General features: G+C 43.5%; 1 protein-coding gene across 5 annotated transcripts; it reads left to right on the forward strand.

Annotated features, from left to right (window-relative positions):
* The first annotated feature begins 257 nt into the window (after window positions 1–257).
* Window positions 258–15015, forward strand: LOC128449821 (polycomb protein SCMH1). Of its 5 annotated transcripts, none has more exons than XM_053433136.1 (17): window positions 258–380; window positions 928–1103; window positions 2640–2711; window positions 2982–3059; window positions 3280–3350; window positions 3477–3711; window positions 4240–4328; window positions 4578–4824; window positions 8709–8953; window positions 9128–9319; window positions 9748–9874; window positions 10254–10454; window positions 11020–11190; window positions 11777–11893; window positions 12828–12959; window positions 13892–14019; window positions 14129–15015. In XM_053433136.1, the coding sequence occupies exons 3-17, from the start codon at window positions 2687–2689 to the stop codon at window positions 14246–14248; spliced, it is 2178 nt and encodes a 725-aa protein (XP_053289111.1). In that variant the 5' UTR covers window positions 258–380; window positions 928–1103; window positions 2640–2686; the 3' UTR covers window positions 14249–15015. The 5 variants fall into 5 exon arrangements, with proteins under 5 accessions (XP_053289111.1, XP_053289113.1, XP_053289112.1 ...); XM_053433138.1 differs by having other exon boundaries at window positions 262–474; window positions 8712–8953; XM_053433137.1 differs by having other exon boundaries at window positions 262–474; window positions 4581–4824.
* Window positions 15016–15871: the final 856 nt, after the last annotated feature.

Consider the following 15871-nt stretch of genomic DNA (forward strand, 5'->3'; position numbering starts at 1 on the left):
AGTAGGTAAAAACAGAGCATGAATTATTTACTATGGCGTACTGTGTACTATGTTTTGAGCACTTAATATATACTACAACTGATCTTAAAGTACAGTATGATCATCAACATGATACCTCGATTATTAGATAGATTTCTGTTTTTATCTCACAACTGAAAGTAAAACAAAATTCATATTGATTTTACTTCGATCAGTATCTTTTCCGTTATCTGAAGTACCGTGGTTTGTCCTGCAGGGGTCGTCACCACCCGGGTCTCCCTGTCTTGACTGCCCAACAAAACAATGTTGGCCGAACACCCCCTCCTCATCGTGTTGGGGGGGAAAATGGCGGACAAGCGCTAAATCCACACCAGAAACAAACACACACGTTGCAAAGCGAGGTAAACAGACACCGGAGCGGCGTCTCCTTCTCTCCCCGGAGGGGGCCCTCAGCGCGGAGCCCGGGTTAGCCCACCGGCTAGCCTCGGTGCGTTGGTACGCTCCCGTCTTGCTAATGTGCATATTTACAATGGGGTCGGCGGTCTAGCTTTAGCCGCCTAGCATGCTAAGCTAGCAGCGTCCCGGGCAGTGGGTATATGTCTGTGTGTAGCCTAGCATGCTGCCCGAGCTGTCTGAGGTCCGATCGGCTGCTTTTATTCCTCTGTCTCGTGTTGTTTACGTCCCCGCTGCTCATGCTAACGTAGCGTTAACCCCTGGAGTACACGCGCATGGCTGCTGTCATGTGTGTGTCTGTGTGTGTGTTTCTGGGGGGTGGGGGGGGGGCTCCCATGTGTCGGCTTTGTGTTTTGAATGGAGCTCGGCGGGTTTAGGGGGGAAATGTGGGGGTTTGGGGGCCACTAGCATGGAGTTGTGTTTTTTATTGAGACCCCTTGATCTCTGCTAATGTTCCCCCCCCTCCTCTTACTGTCACCACCTCCTCCTCCACAGACCGAGCAGGAGGAAGGAGAACAGGGAGCGGGTCGCTTTAATTCGGACGCCATCCCCCCCCTCCACCCCAGCCCCACACCCCCTCGGCGGAGGAAAAAAGGCGCACTTCTATAGAAACCAGAGAAATCACCCGGAGAGGAAGAAGAGACGCTGCGAAACGGCGATGAAGGTTTAAGGTAAGACGCGTTGTGAGTGTTTACGTGACGAGCTTCATGTGTGTGTGTGTGAGTTGTGTTGTTTTCTAACTTGTTCTCGCACTTTTCTTAAAAACACACTCACAATCTGCTGCACCATCATTTCACAGGCTGCGTTAGTCCAATGCACAACTGTGTACAGCTTCAGTTCTCTATCTTTAAATCTGCATTTATACTTGGCTACTTGTGTCTTTCAATCAACTTATACTTCAAATGTGAAGTATAAGTTATCTCCATTAGCACAATACTTCTTTACAGTGACAGCTTTGTAGTAGTTCTGCTGCAGAGACTTTCATCTCACTACTGCTTGACTCATTTAGACCTTTTGTTATTCTTATGCTCTTGTGTTTGAATGTTTTGTGTGATACTAGATGTCCAAACTTCCCTCTGGATCATTAAAGTATCTCTCTATGTTTCTTTTTATCTGTGTATCTTTCTTTGGGCCGATGGTTAACAAGTGTGTGTGTCATTTATTCCTCACATTGTTGTGTAGATGAAAGCTTTGTGTGTTTTGTGTCTGTATTTCACATCATCTACATTGAGGGTTAGTGAGCCCACACAGGGCCGGGGCCACGTTGGGACACACACTTGTTTACATCACTCTGACCTGTTGACCCGGGTGTTGTGTCTGAGTCTGTGATGTTGGTGAGCCAAACGTCTGGGTGACAGGGGTCATGCAAAACATGTCACCCTCCTCTTAACCCTTCTGTCACCAATTGAGGATGAGAAAGAAAACAGTTTTATTTCTTAATCTACGACCATATGATATATATCTAGTTTTCTATAGCTCTGGGGAAAATAAATGTTTCATATCAGTCGATATTGGAAAGTGTTGCGATATATCTGTTACATTTAATTTGAAAAGAGGATTTCTGCTCCTGATTGAAGGTTGTGGTTTAAACTCTACTTTATGGGCAGAGAATAACAAACACTTACAAAAAAAAAAGCTAAATATTTTACTTACTACGTTAGATCAATGATATGTTATCACTGTGCTTAAGCTATATATCAATTTTTTTGATTTGGACTTTTGTTGTATTGCTATCGATGACAATTATATATAATATCGGTAACTGTCAGCTTGTACAGTCCCGAGAGAAAGTATTTGAATCTTGAAATTAATCTTTAAAGCGTAAAAAAGCACATTAAATCCATATGAAGTGCTCTGCTGGCATGAACTCGGGCCTCTTTGTTGAACCTGCTCTTGCGTGACGACCCCCCGCCTGTCGTGAGGAAAGAAAGCCAGTGATCTACAATAGATAACAGGGGAAGCTGGTTTCTCTTTAAAGACACATGTACAGTTTACATGTGAGTTTCAGCATCAGTTTAAACCTTAAACATTTTGAATGGCTGCTTTATTCCTTCAAAAGGAAATATCCCTCATGCTTTGTATCATTTTAAAATCATTTCCCTAAAATTGAATAGGATATATTTGTTTTCTTTGCAAACTTTCTCACTCCACTGTACGGTTCATGCAGCAGCTATAACATATATTTTTTTCTGTATATTTCTTTATAGAGCGGAGGCCACTGTTGCATCGTGAGCGTGGTCAGTATTGCTGGAGCATGAGGAAACCCGTACCACAGAAAGGTAAGAATTGATTCTACATCCATAAGCTACAATGATAACAGACTGATTTTTTTCACAGTAGCTTCCGGGAGAAAATTTGACGTACGATACAAATATGACTCGGTTTAACTTCACCCATCCAGCCCCCTGTGTTGTTCCCGTGTTGGCAGATTCATACATTTGCGTGTGATAGACCTGGAATTCCCGCCTGTGGCAGGTATTGCGAAGTATTGACTGACGAGAAAATCACCCTTAGTTGAGAGCTTATTCTGTCTGTGTTGGCTCCTCCAGCTATAGAGTGGAAAGATGCCAGAAGGATCAAGCATGCCCGGAGCGGACGGCCCTCCCGGGTGCCTTCACAGTACCAAGGTAAATAACCCACAGCAGCCATTGATGGATGAAGTAACTGAGGGCAACTCCACGGATTGGATCAGTGTTTTATTTAACATCGAGCCACATTTGCTGTAAATATTAATGGAAGGTTTAAAGCCTGGTGTCTCTTTTTTGTTGTTATTCGTAGTTCAACCAACTATTAATCAAACAAGAGTGTAAATATGAAGTGTTTCAGCCTGTTGTTGTTCTTCTACAGGACATTTCAGCTGGGAGAAATACTTGAAAGAGACCGGTGCTGCTGCTGCACCTGCTTCATGCTTCAAACAGGTGAGCACACTGACAACGTCCTCACCAGAATGTTCTCCGCTCAACTGTTTGACCTATTTGTACAAATGTTTTCTCCCCCTTGCCATTAAATTTGCTAAACAACCGCTATCTGTCATCGCCGTCTAGAGTCCCACGCCTCCGGTTAACGAGTTCAAGGCCGGCATGAAGCTGGAGGCCCAGGACCCGCGGAACACCACGTCCACCTGCATCGCCACAGTGGTGGGCCTGACCGGCTCGCGGCTGCGGCTGCGATTGGACGGCTCCGACAACAAGAACGACTTCTGGCGCTTGGTGGACTCCTCAGAGATCCAGCCTATTGGCAGCTGTGAGAAGAGTGGAGGCATGCTGCAGCCGCCGCTCGGTGAGGACATGTGGACAAAATATAGTTTCTCGTACAGTCAGGGAAACTCTACTGATTTGACTTCTCTTTTTTTTATTATCTTGTCCACTAGATGTCAGTGAGCAACAGCACCGTTTATGAGTGTGTGTGATGTTCCGGCCTATAAATAACTTCCCCCTGACACAGATTATCAAGCCACCTAGCCAGGATGTCTCTGTACTGAAGAGACAGAAGAGCGCTCTGTCTGTGCTCAGACTATTTCGGTGTTGATGATCTTTAGAGCTGTAAACTTAACATGCTTTTCATTATTAAATTATCTGATGATTATCTGCTTAAATAACTGTTTAGTCTATGAAATGTTAAATATTTAAGTTTCTTGAAAAATTACTGAAACAATTATCAGCTCGTTACTCATACATTTTCTGCCTGTTGACTTATTGATTAAATCATTGCACTTGTATTCGCTTTTCCATGATTTATCAATGCCAGCAGCATCACCATGGTGAAAACACAAACCTCAGTTATGACAACTTCTAACGTCTTGTGCAGGTTTCCGTCTCAACGCTTCCTCCTGGCCCATGTTCCTACTGAAAACACTAAATGGAGCTGAGATGGCACCGTCTCGCATTTTTCACAAGGTACCTCAACACGCAATGAAAAACTACTGGCTGTCATTTTTACCAAAGAAGACATGCATGTTTATTTTGTGGTCATCGCGACTCATTTATGGGTCTTAACCAGGAAGTTAAAAGTGGCTTAAAAGATGAACTTAGAAGATGAACATCATGCCTCTTAATGTCTGTTAAATGAAGAAAGCATATCACCTATAGTGAACGCTCATATGCTAACATCAATACCTGACCCCTCTCTCTCTCCGTCTTCCCCAGCAGGAGCCTCCCGCACCGGAGCAAAACTCCTTTCAGATGGGCATGAAGCTGGAGGCGGTGGACCGGAAGAATCCCCACTTTATCTGTCCAGCCACAGTGGGTGCGCTGCGTGGTGTCGAGGTGCTGGTCACCTTTGATGGCTGGCGGGGGGCCTTTGACTACTACTGCCGCTACGACTCACGCGACATCTTCCCCGTTGGCTGGTGCTCGCTCACCGGAGACAACCTCCAGCCGCCTGGTACCAAAGGTATGAATCTGAACAGTGGGCGAGAGGTTTTATGAAGCATGGTGTCAATGTGTCTGTTCAATTAAATTGCATTGGCCAGTAGGATGCTTCAGAAGTGTTTTCTTTGCTTTATTCATTTTCATTTGATCGGTGATGCAACAGGATCCAGAGAAACAATTTAAAAGCGTGTTTCTTCTGTATTTCAATATTTCATCTATCCTGCTCTGTCCGGTTTTTCACCACGTCCTTGATTGTGGTCCCTCAGAACAGCTATGAACACTTTTAGTTCCCAACGTGGTTAAACAGCACATCACACAAACTGGTTCTGTTTGAATATAACACGACTCTTAGTTGTTTCTTGTAAAACCTGTGGCTTCATTTGCCCATGTTATGTGCTCTGGGTCTCTGAGGTCTCTGTCTCCCTCTGTGATACATGGAGGTATTTTTGTTGTGGTGGTCACAGCCATGAGAAATGGCTATTTACAAGAAATCAACAACTACTAATGTTATGTGGGTTCACAGAATGGTTTGCTGGGAATGAAAATGCTGGGACCCCAGTTCCCAGATCCCAACATGTGATTTGTAACTCTGGTGCTATTGTGTTGTTTTTTTATAGCAACTACGTCGTTATTTAAATGGGATATTCAGATCCACCTCGAGCCTCAGTGCAGCCTGTGGTTCGGCTTTTAACGTTATTGCGAGTAAAAGGCCAAAACAACCGATAATGACAAGATAATTATTTTCACATCCAGCACCTAGTTTTACAGAGCTTAAATATGATGTCACAGTTAAAGTTCCTGATCTCTCTCTGTGAGACACATGTGGGATAATTTGACGTGTGTGTTTTACTGCGCTCCCCCTCACCTTCACTGAAACACTGAATGAGGGAATATCGTTTGAAGAATGTTGTTTGATTCCTCCAGCAGAGCTGTACAGACTTGTAGAATCAATGTCAGGGCCCATTGAAGCTGTTCTGGTGTCGACTTACTGACATGGTACACGTTAGCTTCTCCTTTCATTTGTCACTCATCTGCACATGAATTTGTCGCAGCAGACACTTGATTACCAGCTAACTTTGATGATTTAATTATGTAATTTTTATAATACACGCTTTATTTTCCCAAATGTGCAGAATCTAAGAATTAGTTGTGCAGCTATTCCAATGTTCAACAGGTAGATAAATGTTTTCTGCTCGGACACACAGCACTTCAGTGACAAACAGAGCAAACATAGAGATGTAGTATTCTCTGCGAGCACATTGATTCAACTTATTCTACTGGAATTAACTACAACTTTTGATGGTATTTGTGGGAATGGTTTTTGGATCATGGTTAACAGTGTGAGACGAGCACACGGCAGCCTGAAGGCATCATGTGGAGCAGTTGATCAAGACATGAGTTAACTATTTCTGTGTGTTTTTCATGTGTTGAAGCTCTTTCCAAACATCATGTTCTTTTGATTTGTTTGAAGAAAATAAATCAAGTATAAAGTAATCTACTTTGTCACATGTTGCTGTCAGCAGGCCTGCGGTTTGGTTCCCCTTTGTTTTGTAATCTGACAGAAAACCATACATACGCCACACACTGCTTCTTTGTTTTCACATTGAGCAAAGAATGTGGCTTTCCTGTCTGTGAGTTTTGGTGCAGGACCAAGTTCCTTGAACCAGAGCTGGGACCTAGAGGAAGCAATTTGTTTTAAAAAAGGACACAAAAGGGAGAAGTGGATACAAGGGTTATCAGCCGCAAGGTCAACCCTGCTCATCTGTTACAGTCCACAGTGTGTGAGGGAGTGAGTGGAAAAAGAAGGAGAGAACCAGGGAGGCAGGACTCGTTTTATGAAGGCCTGGCACTCGCCCAGTTGGCAGAGTGGGGCCGTGACGTGGTTGAAATGAGCCCCGGTGCCCCCTCAGCAGGCCTCCCACTGCCACCCGGGCTAACAAGGGCTGATTAAACACCTCAGGAGAGAACGGAGCTGTGAGAGAGGATAGAAACAAAGAGAAAAGACAGACATATTGTAGACAGTGAAAGACGGAGTGTTTACATTGTCAACAGATGGTGGGAGGAGGGAGGGGGAATATAGGCAGAAAGGCGGAGCGAGCGCAGAGGAAGAGTGGGAGAGGAGGAGAGGGTGAATCTGAGGACAGCCGCGCAGGCAAACCACACACTTTAAACTTTTCTTTGAGCGCAGAGAGGTGAGTAAAGATGAATGGAATAACAGGAACGCCGTCTCAGTGATCGGATATAAGCTCTTGAGAGGATATCTCGCGACGTGAAGCTGTCGGCGGCGGCGGCTCTGTGAACTCAGTGAACTCTGTGCGCTCAGAGGAGAGGGAGGAAAACAAGGGTTGGCTTGTTAAGTGTTTGTTTGGCTGTCTTTTCAAGTGCCGCCTCTGATCAATGAACATGTAACCTCGAGCTCCGCGAACCTTTCAAACATATTATCCAGGATCCGTCCAATCTGTGGAAGATCAGTCAGACGTCGTTTATTTCTTCTTCTTTTCTTCCTGAGCTTCCTAGTGGCTCCCTGGTGAAAAGTAGCAGCAGCCGTCAGTCTGAGTTTTGCATTGATTGCTCTGCCTGTGTTAAAGTGTTTAATAAATACACCCCCACGGGCCTGGACCTGTGTTAATGAATGTTGCCGCTCCTCTCGTCAGTTTTGGGTTGATTCGGGATGAATCGGTGCACTTAAATTCAATGCTTGTGTGTGTGTGTGTGTGTGTGTGTGTGTGTGTGTGTGTGTGTGTGTGTGTGTGTGTGTGTGTGTGTGTGTGTGTGTGTGTGTGTGTGTGTGTGTGTGTGTGTGTGTGTGTGTGTGTGTGTGTGTGTGTGTGTGTGTGTGTGGTGTGTGTGTGTGTGTGTGTGTGTGCTTGCAGGTGCATGTGAATCCAGCTCTCCTGGCTTTTCCGTTTTCCTTTGCCGTTGTTATTGCATGCACACATTCTTGAGTATTTGCCAGCTGCCATGGCTTAAATCAAGCACACAGCTCGTTGGCGGGTTTTTATGTATCGAATGGCGTCTTAATGTTTGTCTGTGGTTTATGTGATTTTTCAAACGCTTCCCCATCAAAATAAAAGAGTGTGTGTTGATGGGTTCGACTTTGAGAGATACCGTTTAATTTCTTCTCACAGCTGTCAGCAGCATGCTTCTTTATTAGGGTTTATTTTTCAAGCTTTTAAGTTGCCTCCTTTTTTATTCCAGCCATAAGGGACTTGAGAGCAGGCCTCTGTACCTTCCTATGAAGCCGCTCATGTCTGTCCTTCACATCTTGTCTAATATCGTCCCGTCCTTCCTCCACTTCATCTTCATTTGTTGGTTGCTATGGATTTCAACCCATTCAATGCCTGTCACAGCACTTCAGTGATATTTTTTACCCACAGAAATGAATTTCTCCATTTACTTTCAGTGTTATCACTCTGAATTCAGCCCCACAGCTCCAGTAACAAGGAGGTTATGCTTCACCCCTGTCTGTTTGTGTGCTGGTTTGTGTTTGTGTTGGTTGACCAAGATTACCTGTTAGGTAAAGACAGAGCGTTTGGTTGATAGTCTCTCAGACTCTGAGGGAAGAATTCATGGATCTTGATGAAATAAATCAGACCCATTTACAGAACTGATCTCTATCAGTGTGTGATATTTGGTGCAGGACTTGTGGCCCTGGTGGAAGAATGTGCTCGACTGAGAGCCACTCTATTACTTTGTCTGTTTGTCCTTACAAAGAAAAAGGATGAACATCAGCAGTGTATAGTGCAATACAGGGGATCATGATTAATTACTTTGTGTGTTTTTTGTCCTTAATCCATGAAGACTCCTATTTTCTTTTATATGCAGATTTTTTTTTCTTCCCTTTTTTCCTTTCCCGCTCTTATAATCATTTTCCTATTTCTTGTGCTCCCTCTCTTTTCCATTCAGTAGTGTTGCCTAAGAGTCTTGGGGCGTTAGCAGATGGGAGTGTAGAGACCCCAGCCATGCACCCCACCCCAACACTTGGCAGACCACCGGGTCAGAGAGGACGGAAGCCAGGCCGGAGGAAAACCAAGGTCACAGTTCCCTGGGGTCAGAAGGCTTCAGCGTTGGGGCCACAGAGCATCCAGCCGAGCAAAGGCCTTGAGCCCATAAAGATCCCCAAAAAAAGAGGGCCCAAGCCTGGCAATAAGGTAGGAGTGAAGTGGTTTGAAGATACCACCAGGGACAGACGGTGTTCTTAAATTGAGGGGTCAGCTTACCCAAATTATAAAAAACAGATTTTCTCAGGCGATTATCTGAAAATGATGACAGAATTAGGAGTTGGCCCCTCTTGACTCTTGTCTCCTTCGCTCTTTTGTCCGTAGCTGAGCTGGGCGAAGAGAGCTGGCTGGCTGGAAGATGCCATGGCTGGCCCGGGCCGGCCGGCGACAGTCCCCGGGCGAACCAGGGGCAGACTGCCGGCCAACTGGACACAGACGTTAGCGCTGCAGCAGGCCCAGACTCAGGCACAACCCATCAAGATCCCAAAGAAACGAGGGCCCAAGCCTGGCAGCAAGGTAGCTGTGCAGTGTAGAGAAACACAGGCATCACTGGACCACTGGAAATTACATCACAGCATTAGGCTGCTATTGTGTTTACCTTTTTAGACACAGTAAATCACCTGTTAGCATTTCAAGAGACAGAAAACTGTGTTGTCAAGGTCTAAAAAAATAAAATCTCAGACAACTTTGCCTGTTTTAAAGTATATTATTGATATATTACATATGTTACTAAGATTTTCACATTTATTTCTACTCTGAAACATCATAATTTATTTATATTAAACCTTGTAACATTTAAAGGGTGGTGTATGAGTTCAAATATGTAAATAATAGAGTCCGGGTTAGATGCTTTATTCCTCTATGAAATGTCCTTCACATTAATGAACAAGTAATAATACATGAATCTTTAAAATGTCTGAATGTGTGTGTGTGTCTGTGTCCAGAGGAAACCTCGCGTGGTACCTAATCCAGTCCCCACGTCTCCCACCAGCAGCACCCCAGAGCCCGACACCAGCACTGTGCCTCTGGACAATGCCACCATCCCCAACTCTGCACTACAGGCTCCCACAGGTATATGATTGTCCAGAGACCGGGACATGATTATTGATTTATTGATGGCTTTTCCCGTCTGGGACGTACGATACATGTTTGAGACTATGACGCATGCTGCTATGCTCACACACACACACTGCCACTGGCTTTGAGCTGTTTTGGCAGCGGAACACAAAGATCACAGGGACGTACGGCAGCTTGATTTCACCTGACACTGGTGGGAAAGTAGAGCAAAGTGTAAAACCTGTCTGTTGTAGCTGCCAGGGTTTCTGTGAAGTTGAGAAACCTGGCAGGTACTGTGAGTGATAAATAATTGGATATTGGAAATCAACACAGTGGTGAATTAATAGATGTTATAAGTCATACAACCTCCTCCCCTTATTGATCTGTCCTGTAGTTTGTGTCTACCTAAACAAGTACGGCAAAGTGGGACTCCATCTGGACCAGCGGCGTATCCAGCAGCTCCCGGACCATTTTGGGCCAGGCCGAGCGTCCTCCGTGCTCCAGCAGTGTGTCCAGGCTTGTGTGGACTCCGCTCACGACCAGAGCACCGTCTTCTCCTGCCTTAAATCAGGCCAAGGTGGTGAAGTCATTTCCGGTAAGGATCACATGCTCATGTTGTGCTTTCTCGCCCTCGCTCCATATCCTGTTCTTGCTCCCTGCAGGTATTTTCTACATTAGGAAATTTTGATTCTGGATCCTCAGGATGGACGACGGAGGAGTTGTAATTTAAAATAAATGTGTTTTACAGAAGTAATGAGAGTATAGATAAACAAAGTACAACACTGTGGAATCCAGGGGAGAGAAGTAGAGACCGTTTGAATTTCCCAAACCGGGTCCTCTCATCAGTCATCATGTTTATAATTACCACGGCCATCACTTACCCTTACATCTCTCTTTTCCTTTTTTTATTGAGGTGACATCTTTGTTTAATTATCTTCCATGAGAGCAGAATGTGTTGTTGTCAAAGAACTAAAAAAATCATTTTATTTCTGGTATCCCAAAAAACTCCTCAACAACAATGATCTTGTTGAGAGTAAATCCAGATTTTATTGCTACATAAAATGTGTGCTCCAGAAAGATTACATTTAAAATGCCGCTCTCCCATCACCGAACATGTCATATGAACATCCTGTGATCTTCTCTCTCTGTGTCCGATGCAGCGTACTTTGACGAGCAGCAGCACACCCTGACCCTGCCCACAGTCAGCAGCGTCACCTACGTCCTCCGCTTCCTGGAGAAGCTTTGCCACAACCTTCAATGCGATGCTCTGTTTGGCAGCCAGCCTGTTGCCAGAGGAGCCCTGCACTACAACAGTCTCACGTACACGACAGGTCTGCACTCAAACTGTGTTGAATACAAATGCCGACAGCAGCGTTTAACGTTATTCTCATTATAAAACATGATAGCTGGGATGTGCCTGTTATGAAGCATGTTTAGAAAACCAACAGTTGCATCATACAGCTTCCAGATCGCACATTTGAGAATGATAAATAAATCAGGCTCACATCACACAGTATATATTTCCCTCTTCATGTCATGATGAACCTTTGCAGCAGTGTTTCTGTTTACAACCCTGCACCTCACATTGTTTATCAACCATTAACAATTACAAGGGATCCAAATGTAACTATAATAAATGAATAGTCAGCATAAGCAAACTCTTATTTCTTTTACCAATCATAATTCAACTATAGGTGGGATCATCCCATATTTCCCCTCTGCTTGTGCAGTGGCTCCATCTGTATTCTCCTCTCCTCAAAATACATAACTATCTTAATTCTTTTAGTAGAGCATGATACTACATCAGCAGAAGTCTAGATAAGCTCCATCGATTACAGTCTGGTTCCCTTGTCTGTGGCTTCACGGCCTCTGATCTCTATCAGTGTTTGTTGCTTCCTCCACACATTCTGGTTTCAGAGCGGAGAAGTTTTGGTGACAGCCTGACGACGGGCCCGGGCAACAAGAGGTTCCTCCAGAACTACAGCAGTCCGTTACCACAGAAACTGGCCAAAATCTCCCGACACTCCACCGATGGTAGGATGCACCTCAGTCATTAGAAAACAGAACTCCATCTGTCATCATTCAAGTCATCACAGAACGACGTCAGGACCATGTTTGGATTCTCTTAACTACTTTGCTTACCCATAATATCATAATAATACTGTATCATCTATTTTAATGGTTTACTTTGATTCCACTGTGAGAATAGCAATTATTAATTTTCCATTTATATGTTAGCTGCTGTTCACTACAATTTACATAGATAGGTCCTTAATTAGGCCGTACCCACTGTGCTGGCTCATTATACATAAGAGGCTCCTGGCTGGTACATTTCTAATTTGTAAAATGGCTTTAAAACCTGTTTTTCTGATGTTTTTTTATTAGTGGGGTAAATATGAATTAGAAAACCACATAAAACAGACGATTTTCCTGACTAAACAGACCTCCCACGTCTGGCTATAGTGTTTGTTTATATAATCAGAGGCTCTTAACTCTATAGCTGCATCAATTTTTATGCAGGACATTCTACTCTAATTATCGAGGGCTCTGGGTTGTCCAGTAAAGCTTTATATAATCATATGAAATGTGCTGCTGGAACAGAAGCGGCTCTTGGCTCAGGAGCGACTGTTATTAAGTTGTGGGCCAGGAGGTTAATAATTTAATCATCTTTCAATTTCCTTAGATTTTAATTAAGTTAATGGGATATTTGAAGAGATTTATGTTAAAGGGTAATATCCCCTCCACTCTTTACAGAAGGCCAGCAGACTTAAATCACCGCAGCTTTCTGTGAGAGTTTCAGACTGTGAAATATGTCTGTGGATGAAGTCAGTGCTATGTCACTATTTGAATCATTCTGTATTTACTGTTTGATTTATTGGCTGCTGGTCTCGGTTGTTCTGTGGAATTGTTTAAGTGTCAGCGTGTGGATTTATCTCACTGGAGTGTTTTCTGCCTGCCCTGTTCCCAGGTGAGTCCTTCATGGAGAACAGCGTCGCCGCGTCCGAGCACTTAAAGAAAAGCCCCCTCTCTCCAAACTCCAGGGCTTTGTCCCCGGGTCTCAGGTCTCCCACCAAGCTGCTGCATCACAACAGCTTCACAGGTCGGAAGAGACACTGACACAAGACACACGGTCACATTTCACTGCCTCCGTGTTAGAACTGTAATGATCCTCAGAGGGAAATCAGGACATAACTGACGTAGATATGAAAACATGGATGAAGACGTGTTGCGAGTAGATTTATCTGAATATTTAAGATAACTCTGCTCATGGCATTGTCCTCACAACCAAAGAATCACAAGATTAATCAGAAATATGATCTACTGAGAATGTTTTGCTCGTATATATTTGATTGGGTGATGACTGCATGTTTTTTGCTCGATCCTTGTGTAGTGATGTTGAAGAGCAACATTCCAATGAATGAGGCTGCTGCTTTTTCTCCAATCAAATGTCTGAATGACCCTGATACCTTAGAAGTGACAGACTGATGATGCATTTGAGCACTTGCATCATTTCTTGCAAAGAAAATATTTTTGTTGCATAGGTTCAATATTTGAAATACGGATTAAATTTACAGAAGCGATATTACTTTTGATGGGTACAGACAAAGATACTGGTTCTGTTTTATTACATTCGTTGTGTGCACATGTGGATGTGTTCCAGTTCTTCATGTATGTGTGTTTGCATGAATGGTCCGTGCAGTTGTAAGCTTCACTCTTCACCCAGGCCCTTTCAGTCTGGGCAGATAAGAAAATGTACTTTACACTTGTTTTGTCAGAAAGAATTAAGCAGATTTTACATCTCCATTGTATTAGCACAGGATGTATTGACTTTATGTAACAGGCTAACGATTAGCCCATGCACAAGGGTAATAGGACGATCAATGTGTATTGTATGTGTATTCTGATACATTGATATTACATGCTCAAGTGTGTCCGTGCTTGCTCAGTTTGTCGACCCTAATGTAACAGTTGATAGAACCAGATGATATGACCAACGATTATGAATGAGACTTTGTGCTTCCTCGTGTTCAGGCAGTTTGCGGGAGAGCCCGAGACCCAGTGGTCAGGACCCCAACCTGTGGACGGTGGAGGACGTCATGAAGTACATCAGAGAAATCGACCCCGTGCTGGCACCACACGCTGACCTTTTCAGAAAACATGTAACTTTTTTCCCTGAAACTTAAAATCACCACACAACATTTTGGGATTAATAACTTTTGTTCAATTTAACATCTGTTAACATTTCTTTGATCTCTCCCTCTGCTGCAGGAGATTGACGGCAAAGCACTCCTGTTGCTGCGTAGCGACATGATGATGAAATATATGGGCTTGAAGCTCGGCCCCGCCCTCAAACTCACCTTCCACATCGACAAGCTCAAGCGGCAGTGAGGGGGTCGGCGGACCCGCAGCAGCCTTCCAAAGGACTACGCTCCAACCCCACCTCCCCGATCTAGGATCAGTATATTATGCACTACACATTGGACACATACTGACCACTTACATGTAGCAACGTCCATCAGAACACCACATCTGGTATTACACACCCCTGTCCTGACCTAATCCAATGAGGAATGTTTTCTTTTGTGTAGCACAATCCAGCCCTAAGGCAGCATGGGATACGTAGGTTCACCCACTTGTCCATCATCTGTTTTGCATTTCAGTATAACTTGAAGAGTCAAAGTGGCCATTTTAACTGTAAAAGGCTTTTTTTTTCTTGGCCTGCTTTTATTTTGTTACATGTATTCTGTACATAGGTCATATTTTGTATTTCATGAATATATGGATGTATTTTTGCCTCGTTGTGTTGGATATGCTCAAAGAAAGAAAAACCCTAAAGGAAGAAAAGAATTAACTTCATTCATCCCAGTGGTTGGGAACGCTTCCGATTAATGTCTCAGTTTGAGGCACGACTTTGCGACTGCATCAATATTAATTATAGGGAGAAAAAAATGGTTTTATGAAAAGAAACTTTTATTCTTAAAAATACTGCCATGAGGAAAATCTGTTTCTTTTGTCTAATTCTGGATGTTGTTTACAATGCCTCGTCTCGTCTTTGTTATTTGTACTTTTTTAATTTTTTATACTATATTATTAGAGTTCCTACGTGGAGAACCCTATCATAATTAACATTGTTCAATAAATATATAATAATTCAACTGGTGACTTCCTCTGGTGTGTGTGTGTGTGTTCGAAGCCACAACTTGTGGTTACATCCTGTTGACTCTCTTCTGCATTTCTCTATTTAATATCCCTCATTTTTTTAAATACAATTAATCTACAAGATTATAAATCTCACATACATACTACAAATTATTTTATTTTTTAAGTTTAAATAAGCTAGTCGTTTGAGTATTGCACATTTATTCATTCATGTGTCTTATTTTGGAGCCCTATTGAGGCCTCAATTTACAAGAATAGACCAACAGAGGGCAGCACAGGCCTGTTTACCTCCTTGCAGAGCTGTCTCCTTGCTGTTTCTCCTTGGGACAGTGTCATGTTCTGCCATAGGTGTCCACAGCTCCATCTGCTCTGCTCAGCATGATCATATCTGAGATTTTTTTTATACCATGTAAATGTGATTTCTCATGATGGTTATTCAGGTGTTTCAACGTCAGTATTTCTCCCATATATCCGCTTTTTTTATTCTTATTCTTCTCCAATATTTCAAGACCCTCTCTTTTATTATGTGTCTCTATTGTTTGTGTTGTTCTTGTGAACGTTTTACTGTCATTCTTTCTGCTGGTACGTGTGTGGGCTATTGGGCTTGTGGGCGAAGAAATAACTTGTGTCTCACTGAAGCACAAGGCAGAAAAAAAACCCCACATCCTCTAAGTCAAAACAGGAAATCACAACATATACAGGCTTGAAAACAAGTGACTGAACCCCCCCTGATTGTAACTGACGAGGATGTGTGTACGTGTGTGTGTGTGTGTGTGTGTGACACATGCACACACACAATGGGTGCTGTGCTTTGAGTATTCTGCTCAGACACATGTGACAAGGCTCAGGGCT

This window comes from Pleuronectes platessa, chromosome 10 (assembly GCF_947347685.1).
Source record: "Pleuronectes platessa chromosome 10, fPlePla1.1, whole genome shotgun sequence".
Taxonomy (NCBI): domain Eukaryota; kingdom Metazoa; phylum Chordata; class Actinopteri; order Pleuronectiformes; family Pleuronectidae; genus Pleuronectes; species Pleuronectes platessa.